This window comes from Camelus ferus, chromosome 12, assembly GCF_009834535.1.
Source record: "Camelus ferus isolate YT-003-E chromosome 12, BCGSAC_Cfer_1.0, whole genome shotgun sequence".
NCBI classification, from domain to species: domain Eukaryota; kingdom Metazoa; phylum Chordata; class Mammalia; order Artiodactyla; family Camelidae; genus Camelus; species Camelus ferus.
This window is the reverse complement of record NC_045707.1, coordinates 6,397,962-6,416,768: the sequence shown is the minus strand read 5'-3', so window position 1 is coordinate 6,416,768 and position 18,807 is coordinate 6,397,962. Positions and strand designations below refer to the sequence as shown.

At 42.1% G+C, this 18,807-nt stretch overlaps 1 protein-coding gene and 1 non-coding gene across 2 annotated transcripts in view; one reads left to right on the top strand and one right to left on the bottom strand.

The window, feature by feature from the left end:
* Window positions 1-18,807, bottom strand: part of MEI1 (meiotic double-stranded break formation protein 1) — a 58,589-nt gene that overhangs the window by 35,363 nt on the left and 4,419 nt on the right. Inside the window, exons 4-15 of the mRNA XM_006174698.2 lie at window positions 17,717-17,790; window positions 16,354-16,459; window positions 15,633-15,836; window positions 14,301-14,431; window positions 10,519-10,633; window positions 9,562-9,678; window positions 8,466-8,565; window positions 8,205-8,339; window positions 4,289-4,403; window positions 3,342-3,433; window positions 2,380-2,521; window positions 661-772 (exon numbers count right to left, since the gene is read on the bottom strand). Coding sequence (XP_006174760.1) covers window positions 661-772; window positions 2,380-2,521; window positions 3,342-3,433; window positions 4,289-4,403; window positions 8,205-8,339; window positions 8,466-8,565; window positions 9,562-9,678; window positions 10,519-10,633; window positions 14,301-14,431; window positions 15,633-15,836; window positions 16,354-16,459; window positions 17,717-17,790 — 1,443 coding nt within the window. The remainder of the gene's footprint in view (window positions 1-660; window positions 773-2,379; window positions 2,522-3,341; window positions 3,434-4,288; window positions 4,404-8,204; window positions 8,340-8,465; window positions 8,566-9,561; window positions 9,679-10,518; window positions 10,634-14,300; window positions 14,432-15,632; window positions 15,837-16,353; window positions 16,460-17,716; window positions 17,791-18,807) is intronic.
* On the top strand, window positions 7,569-7,675 carry LOC116667858. The gene has a single exon (XR_004324912.1). It is a non-coding gene; the product is annotated as a U6 spliceosomal RNA (small nuclear RNA).

Below are 18,807 nucleotides of genomic sequence, written 5' to 3'. Positions count from 1 at the left end.
ATAAAGGAGACTCTGACTCTGATTCCTGGGCTTATTCTGCAGATTGAGGTACTTACAGGGTGAAAACTGGAGACATGGGAAAGGAAGGCTTACATTTGAAAGAGAAAAAAATGACTGAGAGAAGAAAATACATACATGCAAGAAGTCCTGGAAAAGGCTGAAGGAGTCAAGAGCCACCTGGGTTCAATTTTAGGAAGGTAATTCAGTACAGTATAGATAGTAGCTTTCATACAGAGTGCTGCCACTCGTCTAGAAGGCATTTTCGAGTATGTGGGGACATTTTTCACCTGTCACAATGACTGGGGATACTTCTGGCATTCAGTGCTCAGGAGCCAGAGATGCTAAACATCTTGTGAGATCCAAGGGAATGTGAAGTATGAGAGTAATGGGGAAAGAGGTGTGCTGTGGGCTCTGAACTGGAACTTCCTTGACATTCTCAAAAAGTATCAGTTAATTTGAGAACTGCCTTTAAGGACTTTTGATTACTGGATGACATTCCCTTCCACTCAACCCTGGGTAGAGTGTGGATGTTGATTCTGAATGAATACATATGAATGAATAATAAGCCTCTCATCCACAGGCTATGCTCTCTTTGAGAACTCTGAGCAGCTGCCCAAGGTGCCTGCCTCCCTCTCAATTCCACACCTGCCAGCTCCCTACCGAGCTTCTTGGAGAATTTCTCCTTCATGTGAGGGACGATGACAAAAAGGCTGTGCAGAATCGAGAGGAAAACCTCCATCAAGGCTGGGTGAGTAGCCTGCTCCGAGTATCTCTGCAAAGAACCAGAGGGGAGAACACAGCCCATCAGGACTTAGCCTTTGAAGAAGGAAGAGCATCAGCAAACCTGGCATCAAATCTAGCAATCATAGACTAAACCCCTTCATTTGAAAAGCACAAAAAAGCTAGGGGCTCTGCAGTTACAAGCCCACATCCAAGGATTACATCTGCCACTTCACAAACTGTGCATGATACTTCACCTCTCTGGGCCTCCACCAAAAGAAGTGAAACAGAAATAATCAGTCCTACCTCCCAGAAACAAATGAGATCTGATGTGTAAAAGACACTTTCTAAACGTAATGCCGAAGTGACACTCACGTTTCTAACATACAATAATATAGTTCACAAACTGCCTTCACATTTATTTTTCATGTGACCTTTGAACAGAATCATGAGGCAGCCTGATGTGGTAAACAGAGCTCTGGATTAATAGAGAAACTTGGGCTCTATTTAAAGCTCTGCACAAAGTTGCTGTGTGCCCTTGGGTCAGTCACCCCCTCCCCTCTCACTGTATGTCTTCCCTATATGTAAACAGCCGGTGCCTCAGGGACACGGTTCTTATAGATATCTTTCATTTGGTTTTTAAGGCAACTTTTTTTTAATTAAAAAAGTAATAGATGCTCATTAAAGAAAATGTGTAAAATATAGAAAAGTTGAAAGAAAGAATAATACAGTAACTCTATACCTGGTTCCAGATATAGCTCTAACACTTCATAAATCTAAGAGGAAGGGAGAGCAGATGAGGAAACTAATGTGAATTGCCCAAGTGTTAATGCTGGTGCACGCCAACCAGGGCTGCAACCCATGTCCTGACAGTTGCCCACCTGAAGACCCTCGCGTGCTGGCTTAAAGACTTCTTCAAGGCAAAGAGGCTCTCTTCCGTTAGAACCAGAAAATGCTTCCCTGCTGCCACCTACTGTTCCCAGTGGGTGTTTTCGAGCTATCCTTTCCCAACTAATAGGCTCTTCGCTGGCTCACAGGATGTCCAAACCTCAAACAGGACAGGACTCACCTAAGGTCATCTGGGAAGTCAGCTGCCCTAGATCCTGCTCCTCCTACCACCTCCATCTCAAGTCAGATCAAAACTAGGTCTCTCTTCACAGTGGCCATGTCTCATTTTACAGAAGTCACATGTGTTCCTTACTTACGTCTAAATCACAGATATTCCTGCTGCTCATTACTAGGCAGAAAAACACATGGGTTCAAATCTCAGCACTGTCATGTACTTGCTTTATAACTATAGAAACATGACAGCCTCATCTTTAAGTTGGGGGAAATTACAGGACCTATTTCACAGCATCATTGGAGGATCAAATTAAGTTACAAATATAAGGCATTTAGCACTTCATAAACATTACCTATTTATTAGATTATTATTACTGCTTTCTAATTTTTCTTAAGTGGCATCTATTAGTTTTAGAATAAAACACTATGCTACAATTTTAAAACCAAAGGAAAAGTGGCCACAAGAACAACACTGCTGAGACCCTCAGGAGGTCCAGTTGAGTAGTTGACTCACTGCCTTGTGCCTCTCAGCCTGGTTTGCTCTCACATTCTTCTCCTCCCCAAGCTTCATGCTGTCGATGGCTCAGGGGAACCTACCAGCACCATGGGGATACACAGGGAGTCACAGGCACTGAGAAGAAATTCTGAGAAGGCCTCCAAGGTGTCTTCTTTCTCAGCATTGGGAGCTGTGAATGGATTCTCCTGGGCTGAAGGCTCACTCTGGAATTCCACAGCCAACCTGAGAAATCAATGTGTGAGTGTATCTACTACTACCAATGCAACATAAAGGTTAAAAGCATCCTCCCAGGGGGATACCCGAGCTCAGAGTCTAGGGGAAGTATCCCTATCAGTAGGTCTAGGAAAAATTCAAGAGGTCTCAGTGAGGGAGAACCTGGTCTTTGGCTACCTCTCCAGCTTCGTGCTCCCTACCCTCTCTCTCCCATAATACATGACTCTTCCACCCTACTACATGTACTTCTCTGAGCATCCCACGCTGTTTGCTGTTTCACATCTCTGCCTTTACATATGATGCTCTCTCTACCCATAATGCATTCCCCAGATTTGTGACAACCTAATGAATTCCACATATGTAAACAAAACTCTCTTCCGCAAGAGACTGTAAGCTCCTTTTGGGCAGGAGCTAATCTGATTTATCTTTTTACTCCCACTGTCTACCACCAGGCCTGGCACACAGGAGATACATTTGTTAACGTGAACTGAATTTATCAAACAAGCTCTCAGTGAACACCTAAAGGGCTAGGTTATCTGAGAAGAGAAACAAAGCTAAATGAGATACAACCTTGTCACACAGTAATGAAAGCTTCACCAGGAGGGAAACTTTAGAAATCTCCTACTCTAGCTACTTGTCCTCACACCTCCTCCATACACCCCCTCCACACCCCAAACACATGCCCAACCTCCACCCCAGCCGAAGTCCTCTCCCTATGCAGCAAAGCATCAGAGATCAAGTGTTGCTTCCAAAACTTTGTCCTTTGTCTGACTCCTTTTTACCCTCATCTTCCATACTGCTACCACCGCAGACCACAGAGGCCCCTCACCTGCAGGCATTTCTAAATCCCTCCAGAGTGCTCAGGAGGAACTTTCCCCTTCCAAGAATGGCCTTCTCCGAATCTCTACTGGAGGCATGGCCCTGAGGTGAGAAGGAAATAGAGGAAATTATTGGTCAAGTACTTACTGTGTGTCCCAGTCTTTGCTTAGAGGACTACAGACCTCTTCCTCTCACACTGGAGTCTGCCATTCCCAAACACCTAACACTTTCCAGGAGATCCTAGGTATATCCTCACAAATATAGCCATCTAATACCTCCTTTAAAAAATAGTGGAAGGTAGAATATGAGCTACCTGCCTCCTGTGAACCATAGGAGTGGTTTTTGTCCTATTATATGCAGAAAGCTGTCACAAGCTGGTAGACATTAGCCTAACTGGTTGTAATGTCCATGTTAGTTGCTCCAAAACACACAAAAATCCCTACCCCATCAGGTGTGAAGAGCTTAGTTTCCAAAGTTAATCTTGAAAAACATAATCAGCACTCACATTAACAGTATCTTTTCTGATATTTTAAGTCCATGGACCATTAAAAGCTAACAATTCTGGCACACTACACATTGGCCAGATTCTAATGTTCTAGTGAATCCAGCCTTAAATAATTTAGTGAGCATGTTTACCATACCTGCTTGGATGATATGAAAGACTAAGTGTGTAGTATGCTTGGGTCCAAACACCCTGGGATTTACTATCCAAACTTGCTAATTTTGGACCTTAGAGAAAAATTATTTAATCCCTGTCACTTCAGTTTCCTAATAAGGATAACAATTATTAAGCCTCACAGCTCTGCAGTTAGGAAAAAAAATTAACATCTCATTATAGGTATGTGTGCATGAGAAAAAGCTATAAAGTAGCATATAAAGGTAATTCAATGTACTAATTATCTTCTAAAGACACATTACAGCATGCTCTCCAGAAGAAGCAGGCTGCAGTGCACTGACCAGGGGCCTCCAGTTCAATGGGATCTGGGAAAGATCTGCACACCGGCTCAGCATGGCTTCGAGCAAGGCCTGTAGTTCCTTGTACAGCACAGGCAGAGCACTCTGATGGTCCTTCCTGCATCCAGAGAGACAAAGGAAGGCTTACTGTGGGGTAAGGGTACTCTAAGATACCCTCAGGTTCTCAGCTGATATGGGGCATGTGGAGAATCAGAACATGGGTCCAGAATCTGATCTGATAAAAATCCTTGCTGTAACACTTATCTAGCTGCATGACTGTGCACATTCCCTATCCTCTCCAGATTTCAGTTTCCTCATCTATTAAGTGAAAGTTAACAGTACTCTCCTTACAGTATTATTCTAAGGATCAAATTGGATGATATATGTCAAACACTCAGCATGATGCTTACTAGATAGTAAGTCCTTATAAATGACATCTATGTATATTATTATTGTTATTAAGGATACAGAGGGTTTTCTCACTGAGAAGGCCTCCTGGTGAAAGAAGCACTATCTAGAACTGGAGGTGCATCAAGAGATGTCTATGGCCAATGATGTCAAATAAGTGATAAGCTCTCTTGGTGAAGACAGATCAAATTTGCTCTCTGTTACCTTGATGAGGAAAACCAAGTTCAATAGGTAAATGTTATCAGGACCCAGATTTTATTTCAGGAATATAAGGAAGAACTTTCTGAGAGTCAAGACTCTATAAAGGTAGAGGGGACTATCTAGGAAGAAGTGAGTTCCCTATTCCTGGAGATTATAAGCAAAGACTGGAAATTACTTTTGGAGAGTCAATCATTTTGAGCGTGGGGTAAATGTGGAAAGTAACACTTAGGGTCCACCTGAACTCTCATATTCTATAGACTCAGAGGAGACAAGAGTCATTGACGAGTCTAATTGTGAGCTCCAAGAGGCCAGGTAACAGTTCTGCCTTTTCACTTCACCTAAACAGAGGTAGATGCATTGTAAATTGATGCTAAATAAAAAAGATGTTACATGAATGACTATTTGACAGGGTATAATTTAGCTGTATTGATTTCCTAGGGATGCTATGATAAATTACCACAAACTGTGTGGCTTAAAATATCAGAAATTTATTCCCACATAGTTCTAGGGGCTAGAAGTCTGAAACCGAGGTGTTGGCTCCCTCCAAAGACTCTAGGGAGGAATCCTGCCTTGCCTCTCAGCTTCCAGTGGTTGTGGGCAATCCTTGTCATTCCTTGGCTTATAGCTGCATCATTTCAATTTCTGCCTGCTTCTTCACATGGTCCTCAGTGTATATCTGTGTCCAAATCCCCCTTTCCCTTATAAGAGCTCCAGCCACGGGATTTAGGGGCCCATACACATCTTAATTCAGCTGTAACTACAAAGGCCATATTTCCAAATAAGGTCATATTCACAGGTTATGGGTGGGCATGAATTTTAGAGGGAAGCTATTTCAATCTAGTGCGGTAACTAAGGAGAAACCTATGTTAACCCTCATCTCTGGGCCTCCTTTTTTTTTTTTTTTAACACTGAGAGCAATCTGTTGGGCCTACTAATAGGTGCTCAGTTAACTGTATAAAATGAAGGCTTGATTTCCCCTTTCCCTCTTCATCTCTGGAAGTTCTAACTTTCTATCCTACACTGATTGTCAAGCCTGGTTTGGTCATCTTTAAATTCTTTCAACAGTTCTCACTCCTCATTCCTCCTTCCCAGAGACCATCTGAACCACTCCACCTCAGAGGGACCACCTCAGTAAACAGTCTGGGAAATTAAAGTCAAAAGTAAAATCATCTAAGGATAATAATCAGCCCACTACCTATTACTCTCCACAACTCTGACCCAATCAGCTTTCTGGCTTCTTCATGTACTATTCCCCTTCATACAACCTGTTAGCCAGACTGGCTACTGTACCCTCAGTAATCCCTAATCTTTCTTGCCCACATGTTTTGGCCAACTCTGATCCTTCCACAAATCTAAAACTTTCATCCCTCACAGCACAGCTCAAATACAACCTCCTGCTTGAAAGGTGGTACCAGTCCCCCATAACACCAACCTCCTAGGAGACTTCCAGCTCTGCATGGGAACTTCTGATTGACTCTTGCTCTTCTCTATGCCTTTGTTACCCTGTTGGTTTACTCATCTCACCCTTGTAGGGGTTCATGCCCCAGATTTAGAGATTCAAATCCAGGAAAGGACAAAGGGGGAAAAAGACCAACTGAAGCCATTATAATGTAAATGCTATGTTTGGTTTCAATTTTTAGAAGCAATCTAGAGTCAAATGACAAAGACTTAAATATGGTTACAGAAGAGACTATTAATGTGAATGACCTTTACAGCATAAATTAAAGGTACAATACAAAAATCATAGGTACAGCTGACATGGAGTAGTAGAAGGTAGGGAGGAGAAGGGAAAGGAAGAGCGGGAGTGCCAATATACTCAGCTAACCAAGTAGGCAGTCAAGAGATGCTGCTTCAAGCTGAGGGAACAAGAAATACAAGTTTAAAGTATATCATTTAAAAGTTTGAAGATATAAAATATTAACTAGCAAAAATGCCAAGGAAATGTAGAGAAGGCAAAATAATGTGAGGTAAGTCTTGATCTTTCTTACTGGTGAGTCATGAATAATGTCCTAAATTGACAAATAAAGAAATAGCATTACAAGCACATTATTTAGATTTAGGGAGATAAATCACCAGAACTAAAACCAAAATGAGTTAAAATTAGTTTCCTTTAGGAAGTAAGGACAGGGGGCTGTTCCTTTTCATTATAAACCTTCAGCATATTTTACTTTTTATCATTTAAATATATTACTTTGTTGGATTTCTTAAAGGGAAAACACGGAAACAAAGTAAAACTTCCTATATAAATAAACAAATAAATATAGGTCTCTTCCACTAGTCTTTTCAAGATATCAAGCTCTTACTAAGGAATGTGTTCCCATCTTGACCCTAGGATCTCTCAGTCTCACCATCCACTTTAACATCCATCATTCATATACTGACTATCTATTAGGAGTGAGGCGAATAGCAGTCAGTAAACTGACATGGTCCCTGATCTCTTAGAAGTTACATTATATAGCAGGGGAGACACAAAACAAATGAATAAACAAGAGCTGTCAAGTGTTTGGCAGGTGCTATAATAGTCAAATGGGTCAGTAAGGGAAGGATGCTCTGAACGAGACCTGAGTGATGGGAAGAGGCCAGTTGTGCAAAGATTCAAGGGAAGAGGATTTCAGGCAGAAGGAAAAATTAGTAGGAAAGGAAGTGGGGGGAAAAGTCTTGATTAAAACAAATGGTGCTTGCTTCAGCAGCACATATGCTAAAATTGGAATGATACAGCAAAGATTGGCATGGCCCCTGCGCAAGGATGACACGCAAATTTGTGAAGCGTTCCGTATTTTTCTTTAATGAAAAAGAACATGAAAATGAATATATGTATATATATGCATGACTGGGACATTATGCGGTATACCAGAAACTGATACATTATAACTGACTATACTTCACTAAAAATAAAATAAAATAAAATAAAACAAATGACTGAGTTTTAAAAAATTACATCCACAAAATAAATACAGAATAAAATCCTATTTTAAAAAGTACAGAGAATTGGAAAGAACTCTTTCAAATTAAAAATACGAAAGTAGAAACAAAACACTCAATAGTAGGGTTAAAAGATAAAGTCAATAAAATCTCCCAGAATCTAGTACATAATGACAAAAAGATGAAAAACTGTCAGAAAACAAAGAAAATTAGATGACCAATCCACGATGCCCAATATCTGAATGGCAGTTCCAGAAAGAGCAGAAAGACAAAATTCAACAAAATTTCGCTGACCTAAAGAACAAGTATTCCCTGTAAGCTGCTCTGGCTTTGACAAGCCTTCAAGTTCGTGCAGAGATGGGAAGTTCAGCCTGTCTGGGTCTCTTACCTCAGAAAGGCGGAGGTGGCCTTCACTGCCTCAGCCGCCACCTCCAGCACAGGGCTGCTTACTGCCTCTTGGAGAGCACGGCCAGCATCTCTGCACATGGCTGAGCTTGTGAACAGCTTGATCTCCTCTGGCTGCCTGAGAGATTGTAAATGAAGAATGAGTGTGTGGACTCCTATCACTGACCCCACCAGGAATAAATACTTCACTTCTTTCCTTCTCCAGTCTGGCCCTACAGGCCTGATGCTCCTCCACTTTGCTCACCGAGTCAGGATCTCAGCAAAGAGCAGCAGGCCCTGCTTGTGCAGATCAGTGTTGTTCATCCTCAGGCTTCCCTGTAGGCTCCTCACCACCGACTCAATCCCTACCTCAGTGACATAGCAGAGGCCAGGATTAGTGTTTGGTAGTTTCTTCACTGCCTTCCCAGGAGAGGTGAGGGCTCTGAACAGCACATTTTGCTGGCAGCCCTCATGGAGAGGTCCTGACAAAGTTAGGCTGACGGGACGGGACTGTGAAATCTTTGAGGGTAGGCACTTATCTGATTCATCTCTGTCTCCCCAAACCCAGCACAAGCCATAGCACAGGCCTTGGTATTCAAAGTATTTAGTCAATGCCTACTGACTGAGCTGCACCTTCTCTGCTAGACACACTCCTATTCTTCCTCAAAGAATCAGGCTGGACCTCCACTCCTCCAGGAAGCCTTTCCCTGATTCACTCAGGCAGAGATATAAGCCTCCCCTGAGCTCCTATACCTCTCATACTTCCCCTCTAGCAGAGCCCTAGTCAGCTTATTTATATCTCTCTCCCCTTCCAGAGGACAGGGACCCTGTTATATGTATCTCTAAACCTCCAGGTCCCAGCCTGGTGCCTGACATAGAATAGGAACCCAGAATATAAAAGAATGACTGAATGTGCCCAATCTAAAAACCTAGATGTGAAATAAAAAGTCTCAGACAAGGAAGGTATCACCAGGAAGGAAGAACAGTGTCAAAAACATTTGGAAGGGTGAATCAGCAAAACTTGGGGACTATCTAGATGGATAGATATCTGGGGCACAGGAAAAGATTGACTCCAAGGCTGAGTAAAGTTGTTCTTAAGGTGCAACAGGGATTCATTTAGTGGCCAATAGGAGTGCCTTTCTCTTGCTAAACATATATACTTTTGCTAATCAGTGAAGAGCAGAACTGTTTGGACATCACTGCTTGCAAGTGGAATCTGGTAATGAGTTTGGACTGATGGAAATGACCAGACCAGCAGCCCCCTCCAAGGTGCAGGTTAGCCCCCCATCACTGTTGCAGCTACTTAACTCCAAAGAGCCATCCACCAATGCCAGAGCTAGTCAAGGACCCACACTACCAACCGTACACCGTGTGGCACTTGGAAAAGAAGAGTGGCTCTTCTGCCAGGAGTATCAAGCAGTTGTAGCTAGACCAGACAAGTACTTCACTGGAAGAGGAAAGATGCTCAAAGAGGAACTCTGGCCAGGGAGAGGGAAAGAAAACAATCAATGACAGCTATGTGATCATGATCCCTTAACTAAAGCTAGGGCCTTAGATTTATTCAGCATCTCACACCTGTCACTTCATCTTTTCACACACCCTCTCCATGAGACATGACCATTAATTCACAGATAAACCTGGAAAATATCTTCAGGCTTATGATCTAATCTCATCTTTTTAACCTATGGGGAAACTGAGACCCAGAGAGAGGTATGGTTGGTGGTAGAGGTGGGACTGGAACTCAGATCCCCTAATCTCAGGATGGGTAACAGCATGATGCAGAGAAAAGAATTCTGAGAGCCAAAGAGCTTTGATTTTGTATCCCTTCTCTGCCAAAAACTAGCCTTGTCAATTTAAACCAGTTATTTCCTTTCTCTGATCTTCTATTATCTTATTCATAAAATAGCAAAGATGAAAAACATAGTAAAGATGAGGACCTAAATGTGGCAACATTTACAATGCATCTCAGGGCATATTTCCTGGCTCATTATGAGACTTCAAGAAACATTAATTCATTTTACCTCCCTAGTCCACAGGTCTTTCCACCACCCCACATTAGGTGTTTGTTCCTTGATGGTCAAATTAATGACAAAGATCAGTAATAAATTGCTCAAGGTCAAATTAGAAATCCATAGCAGGAGGATTCAGACTTACAGGCCTGCTTCCTAGAGTCTGTCATGTACAATGAACCTGCCACCAACCCACCCCCCTAGTATGCATATCAAAGAACCCTCAACAGGACTGCTGCTGCTGCAACTCAAGGGTCTTAGTCAGAATTCTGGGGTCCTCAGAGGAGAAAGTTAGAAAGGGCCTCCTACCTGGGATGTCAGCATGGATGAAGGCCGGTGCATGCTTTGCTGGTGAGTGGACCAGTACTGCAGTTATACAGTGGGCACTGGCCACCTGCAGAGTCTCATCTCTGGAGAGGAGAAGCTGGAGAAACAGGCAGCAAGATGTACCACAGTCACAACACTGACAGGACCAGAGGGAAGTGGCCTGAGTGCCTCAGGGCAGGAGCCTGGTTTGTCTCTGAATCCCTCCTACACTATTGAACAGGCACAAGGATGGTGCTCAGGGAGAACAGTTATGGATTATGGAAAGGAGTCTCCATGAACAGCAACAGGTGAGAAATGAAAGAACACAATAGCACTCAAAGAACACTAAAATCATCACCAAGAAGGGCTCAGGCCTTCATTGACAAAAGTATTTTCACAGCATTTATCTGGTTTTAATGTTCGCAACAAGCCTAAGACATAACAGGGGAAGGTTCTACTATGAGCTTCACTTCACAGAACATGCAGAAAAGAGTTAACATTGCAGGCCCAAGACTGTTATCCTTAGAAAGGCCTGCCTGCAGGTTGGCCACTGAGTGGGTTTGGGAAGTTGAATTTCAGGAGGGTTCCCAACACTCCCAGAACTGGTAAGAGTGGCTCACTGTGACTAAACTATTTACACAAGCAGTGTAGTTTATGCTGAACACCAGCTTTCTTCTTGGGAATCTGGAATTTTGGTATGTGCTAGGCAGAGGGTACCTACGTAACCAGCTAGCTCCCAACAAAAACCTGGGGCACGGCGACTCTAAAAGAGTCTCCCAAGCAAAATTTCACACATGTTGTCACAATTCACTGCTGGAGAAATGAAGTGCATTCAGTGTGACACCACTAGGAGGGGACTCTTGGAAGCTTGTGCCTGGTTTTCCCCCAGACTTTATCCCATATACCTTTCATCTTTGCTGATTTTTGCTTTGCAATTCTTTTGCTGTAATAAATCATAGCTATGAATATAACTGTACACTGAATCCTGTGAGTCTTCCTATTGAATCACTGAGCCTCAGCACTCAGAGGAAGGAATTAAAGCTCACTGAGGTTGTTACTTACACCAGGCAACACAGCTAGTAAGTAGCAAAGCTAAGGCACTTTCAGAAATCAAGGAGAGTTAACTGCAACCACAGATTTTAAGTGTAGCAAAAACTGGCCTTCTGGGGGAAAATGACGGGTAGAACATATAACACAAGACAAAGGAGAGTGTGCCTGATTTTAGAGCTTCAAAGGAAAAAGACCAAGTCACACACATCTGATAGAGATGCATCTAAGGTCTGTAAGCTTAAACTCATCTCAGTCATGTTAGACTTAAAAGTGGACACATAAACAGCCTTTCTGTTAGTATATAAAGGAGTTTCTAGATATTAATCTTTAACTTGTTCTCTTTTATATAGGAAATAACATGTGTTTCAGACAAGCCTCCTGATGCTAACCATTACTGATGCAAACCACTATTTTATGTACCACTAAGAAAGAAAAAAAGCTATAATTAAACTGATACACCATTGATGATAAAATGTCTCCCAGTTTCAGAGCTGTTAAAATGTAAGAAAAAAATGTGCCTTAGAAAAATGATATTTAACCATTAAGCAAAGCAATGATTCTTAGTTTAAAATGCATGCCCCATATTGTATTGAGAAACACTCCAATCCTTTTTTCCATCATAAACAAAATTAATTATGAAAATCTATCTTTAAAAAGATCTTAATTACTCACCATGACCTATCAGGACTTGCATGACCTTCCCTGCTTAATCCCTAGCCTCATCTTGGGCCACTTCACTTCACCTCCACCCACTCTCCCATCCTACTGGCCTTCCATCTGTTTCTGGAACACATCAAGCATTTCCCTTCCTCCAGCCTTTACTTGTTCCCTCTGCCTGAAATGCTTTTCTGCCCACTCTTCATATCACTAGCTTACTTTATTTATTTATTTTTTTAGCTTCAAAGTGAACACTGGTTTACTTTAATTCTTCAAGCGAAAGCTTAAATGTCAACGCTTTAGAGAGGCTATGATTGACAGCTCAACCTGTAGATGGCTTCCTCCAATACTATCTCATCTCCTCTTTATTTCCTTTATAGCACTTATCAAAATCTGTAATTACTTTGCTTGTTCATTTACTTGCCTATTATCTGCCTTCCCCATTAGACTGTGCAAGGGCAAGAAACTCACCTGTTTACATACCATGATATTCCCAGTGACTAACAGTGAGTGACTGACATAGCACATTAGTGCTCAGTATGTATTTGACCAAATAAATTAATCAACTTCTGAAACAGCGGGAACACAAACATTGACAATATATTCCCAGGGACCTGAATTTTGGGAGAATAAGTTGGTCATCAGCCAAAAGCAGGAAAGAATAGCATTAGACTCTGACAAAAAAAAAAATGCCAGAATGGAGGTATAAGAATACATACCAGTCTTATCTTTATTTAAAATTTTGACATTTTTGTTTATCATGAATTTTTTGCATTAACTTCAGTTTTTTTTAATATTGCTTTAAAATATTATTTATCCTGATTGCTGAATATTTTAGTACCCCTTAAATTTTGCACCTAAGGCAAGTACCTCACTTGCCTCACCCTAGTCCCAACCTCGCTGGTTCCTGTAGGAAAATAAAACACTAATCATCCAAAATGGCCAACGGAAGAAGAGTTTCCCAATATGGATGGAGGATGGGACCTCTAAACCAAGATTCCTGTCTCTAGAAAGTTCTCTCCCCCTAGGGAAGCACTCTTTAATCTCTGTCCCTGCCACCATCATGCCACCTTGGCACACTGTGAGGACACAAGATCTTGTGCTCCTGTTAAGCCTAGGATCAATGTTTTACCATGGATGCCACTGTGGACTCCAGGAAGGCAGCAATGAAATGAACACAGAAAATAACCCAATATGAGATTTTGTGGTTCAGAGACACAGGACTTGCTCTTTAGAGTTCATAGGCCCTGCACGAACCATTCCAGAGGCATCCCAGGGAGACAAGGAGGAATAGTTTGCTCTGGCTTTTTAATATCTACCTTATTTATCCCCAGTTGTCTCCCTTTCCCACTTCTGACCAGGGCTCCTCCTCCCTTCTGCAGAAGGAGTCCCACTATCTGGTCAATGAACAATATCCCTGCTATCAGATGAGGATAAGTACCTCTGCCAAGCCCCATGCTGAGCACTGCAGAAAGAGATAGCCAGACTCAAGTCTTGCCCAAAACTCCCAGCTGATCAATCACAATATGGCGAGGTAAGTGCTGTGACAGAGGGGCACATTCTGCCTAAAGGAGCCAGGTGACATGGGAGCCCTTATAGGCCTTGAAGGCCAAATCAGACAGAGAAGAGAGGAAAGACACTAAAGGCAAAGGGGAAGAGCACCTGAACAGGCACAGAGACAGGACGTCCTAGCATATGAAGGACCAAGGAGAAGCTGCATATGGCTGGAGCACTGGGCTGTGGGGTGGAAGGGACAGGCAAGTAAGGCTGAAGGGATAAGCCAGGTCCAGAGAAAGAGGGCTCTAGGTACCAAGCTGAGAAGCTTAAGTTTTATCCCTCAAACAACTGAGGTAGCACTCACATATTCTTCATTCTCAGACAACACAGATACGAAGGTGAAGATACAAATATAAGGATTCATAACTGAAAGAAAAACAACTTTCAGTCTTCTAATAGCACATTGTTTTGGCCACTTAGGAAATCCCAGATAGCAGGAGTGGTGGGTGAAGAAAAGGTCCAGGAGGCACTCTGGTTTCCTTGTTATTGAACCCAGAGACCAGGAATCACAAGACAACTACCTTTTTGAGCACCAAAGGCAGTGAGGTCTCTCCTGGTGGCCCCTCAACACTCCCAGTACTTTCCGCCAGTGCAGACTTGTTCATGATCATGGACACAAAGAGATCATACTTCAGCAGCTGCCTCAGCAAACCTAGAAAACAGGTTGGGAAGTGAAGGAAGAGGAGCACAGGCACTCAAATAGGCAGCCCCTCAGACATCCCCTAGAAACTTCTTTATGTCTCCATAGATATTCCTAAGTACTGTATTCTTTTACATGCTATTGTAAATGGGATTGTTTTCTTAATTTCTTTTTCAGATAGTTTGTTGTTAGCATATAGAAAAACAACTGATTTTGTATCCTACAATTTTACTGAATTAATTTATTAGTTTTAACAGTTTTTTAGTGGAGTTTTTAGGGTTTTCTATATATAAGATGATGTTATCTGCAAACAGAGACAATCTTTCTTCTTCCTTTCTGATTCTGATGCCTTTTATCTCTTTTTCTTGCCTAATTGTTCTGGCTAGGACTTCTAGTACTACGTAGAAGAGAATCTTACCTTTTTCAGTGCAGTCTCCACAGTGGCACTCACCACAATGAACTCTAATTGTCTACACCCGTCTTCCACACTGGACTATGAACTCCCTCAGATTGAAACTTGGGTTTGATCATCTTTATGACCCCATAGCCCAGCATAGGGCCTGGCTCAGAATAAACACTCCCTATATGTGGCCAAACTGTTCATAACAGAGCTCTTGGTCCAAACTGTGAGAAGAAACTGTTGCTTCCCACAGATAATACATCACCCTGTTATTCCTGCTCCAGAAAAGGCCCTCACTCAGTCCTCAATCACAGTGCCCATTTGCTCTATTCAAAATATGAAAGCTCCCTTCTCAAAAGCATTTGATAGATCTTGTGTATTTATGTGCAGAAGTAACAGAAGAGGCTGAAAGAGTACACTGAATCTCAAATAATAAGCCGAGAAACAGACTTCACTTTGGAGGCCAGAGGGAGCCATACCTGACTTTCCAAATAGGAAACTAACAGGATGCGAGTCGTGCAATGTGAAGATTAACTTGGCAGCAAGTACAGGATGCACAAGGGCAGGCAGTAAAGACCAGAAGCAAAAATATTGCTGTCCCACTTTCTTTCCTCTTCTCCTTCCAAAGGCAATGTTCTTAAGATGCCACATCAACATTAGACATCTTTCACAGTCTGTGCCTCTTATCTCCAAAACCCACGGCTTCTACCCTTTACAAAGCAGCAGACCTCTCCACCACTAGATAATTAATATCTCAAATCCTCAAGCAAAACCTCAAAAGCTTTCTCTTTTCACTCCAGTCCCATGTCTTACCCAAGCAGTTGATCTGTAGCTCCTTTGTCTGGGCACCATCCATGGTAGAAAGGAAGAGAGGACACAGCTTCTCCCGGAAATGGCCCCAAAGCATCTCAGCAGCAACTGGTGAGGAATACAGCTTCCCATAGAGGTAGCAGACAGAAGCTTGCACCCCCTCATTGGGGTACACTAAACCTCTCAACAGATGTCCCATCAGGTCACCTATCCAGAAAACAAGGGGCCAGGGGAACCTCACAATGTCAACTGCTGTATGAAACTCCAAACTATTGCCCTGAATGAGGCAGGGATGGTAAGCCCCTATAATCCCCCACAATACATGATTTCTGGGAACTTATCCAAAAGGGAAAACCAAGACTTAGAGAAGTTAAGTGATTTGTCCTTGGATAAATCCTCTGTGAGATATTTATTTGCATTTTACTAATAGACAAAAGTGCTTCTATATTTCAGAATTAATTCCTCCTCCCGCCCAAAAGTAAAGGCTCATGGTAGTACTTAATTCTTTTGTGTTAAAATAATGAATAGAAATAGCCCAGGACGAAAATTGAGAAATACTTTTTTTAATTGGCCAACAAAGAGCATATTTTGCAGATGGGGAAACTAAAGCCTAGAGAAGGAAAGTAATGACTTCCCAGGTGTATACCGTGAACAGACCAACTAGATAGAAATGTGATCAAAGCAGGTGAAAGGTAGTGGCAACTCTTCCCCACAGGTCACTTACCATGCTCCATCACAAGCTTGTCTGCCAGAGCAGGGATGGCATCCACCAACTTGCCAAGAAGGGTCAGGGTGGCCAGGCTGCCTCGCATGGAGGGCATGTTACACAGCTACAGAAAGTGAAAACATTCCGCTCTATAAATTAGGTTCAGGACATATCACCCACCAAAATTCATCTTGCCCTACCCACACCAAGTCCTGTACTGTGTGTGTCTCTCACCACAATCAATTAGCCTCTTTAGCTAAGTGTCAATCTCCCCTAGAGGAAAGGGACTGAGTCAGATTCCTCTCAGAGTCCTCAGTACCCAGCTGAGTACATGTTTGTTAAACTAAACTAAAATTAGTACATTTTCCCTCCTATGGTGCCAAAAACTGAGAGGGAAAAGTTGGGAACATCACAGAGATGGAATTCTAGTGCATTGTAAAAAAATTATTATCATCATTATTATAGCTACTATTAATATGAGCATTCTATTTGTCAGGCACTATGCCTGATGCTTTACAAGAAGAGTCAATAGTATATATTTCATCTTTTCTACTGACTAGCTGTAGCACCTTAAGTAAGATTCTTACCTTTTCCAGTGGGAAATAATAATAGTACCAACTTCATAGGGTCGTTGGGAGGACTGAATGAGATATTCCATGTAAAGCACCTAAACAGTGCCTAGCATACAGAAAGTGCTCAAAATGTTACGTGGCATCATCATAATGATAAGTATTGATATATCTATAATTAAAATTCAATCTGATATATTAATCACATGCAGAATTATAGTTACAAGGTAATTTAACATTGTTTCTAATAAAATGTTGCTCTTGATGGTGTTAAGATGAACATTTGTCTCCCTTTTGCAAAAAAATGAAAAAGTGATTCTGATATTATTCCTAAATCTAAACACATGAAAAGGCTGCTTGTTTAACTGATATCTTTGACTGCATTGAAGCAGTTTAAACATATCTACTCACTGCTTACCTTAATGATAAAAGTAAATGCCTTCAGTGCAAAAAATAAAAATACTAAGCCAAGACATAATAAACATATTTCCTTAATAAATTCATCAAGAAAATCTGTATTGTATTTAGGAGGATATAGAGAATGGCCATGGGATGATTATGCCAAAAAATGGATATCCTCACGTGGAGGCAGCATTTGGGAGATTGAAAAGGGAAGGAAGTAAGCTGCAAAGAAGACTGGAACAGGATCAGAAGACCCAGGGTCTAGCTCTGGCTCTGCCACCAACTGGTGACCTCAGGCAAGTCCTTTTACCTCTCTGGGTTTCAATCTCCCCAGTTATCCAAAGGGTTGACCCAGCTCTGACATCTAAGGATTCTGAGGGGTACTCAAAAACCCACAGCTACTTACTGACCTCTTTGTGACACTCATCCAGCAGGTAATGAACAGTCTGCTCTGACTTCAGCTGAGTTGTAAGCTGGATAAGGACTGAGCAGACACAACAGCGTTACTAATTAGAAGACAAACCCTGGCCCAGAGTTCACTTTTCATAGCCCTTCTAATCAAAGTCATTTGCTTGTGTTAGTTGGCATTAGTCTTTTCTGTCTCCTCCACTCTTCATTGTTTTATATCAGTGGTTCACAACTAGACTGCACATCAGAGTCATCTAGGAAGCTTTAAAAACAAATACTGATGTCCAAGTCCCACCCCAGACCAATTAAGTCAGAATCTCTATAGAAAGAGTATAAGCTTCTTGGATATTTTTTAAGTTTCCCAGGTAAGTCTATTGTGAAGCCAAGGTTGAAAACTACTGTTTTATATTTCTACTTTTTTCCTACTTTGCTACTTCATATGCTAGAAAACAGAATTATGAGTTAGCTCCTGTGCCAAAAATTGTGAATACTATTATCGCTCAACCCCAAACCCACTCTTCTATACAATCATTTATGATGCTTCTGCTGGTGTCTTTGAGGAGGGGTGGAGAAGAGGCTGGCTCTGCAAGTGTGAGGAAAGCTACAAATTAGATTCAGCTACTGCTGCTGGAAGGTTCTGCCACTTTCAGGGTAAAGACGCATTCCAGGGTAACATTCAAAGAAACAGGAAGAAGGCAGGAAGCAAACAGGAACAGTGAGGAAGGAGCAAGTCCTTCCCCCTCTGGCTTAGCAATCTCCATCTAGTGCTCACCATCTCAGTGAAGTTCCTGGGGTCTGTTGAGGGTTCTGCAAGCTATGCTGGCACCAACCAGAAGCAGAAGGCTTTAAGATTAGAGCCCTACTCAAGAGTGGCCTTGAGGAAAATGGTGAAGGGAAATCTCCCCACCCCTGCCAGTGGTCAGAACTTCAAAGTGGTACATTTGGTTGTCCACATTATCTAAACTGAGAGATAGTCAGATGTACATACAGATCATATTGACTGATCTGTTACAGCTGCTAGCCGTTACAGCTGCTAACTGTGTAGCTGGATGGTCATGGACCCAGCAGCAGCCAAGCAACATCCCCTCCTCAG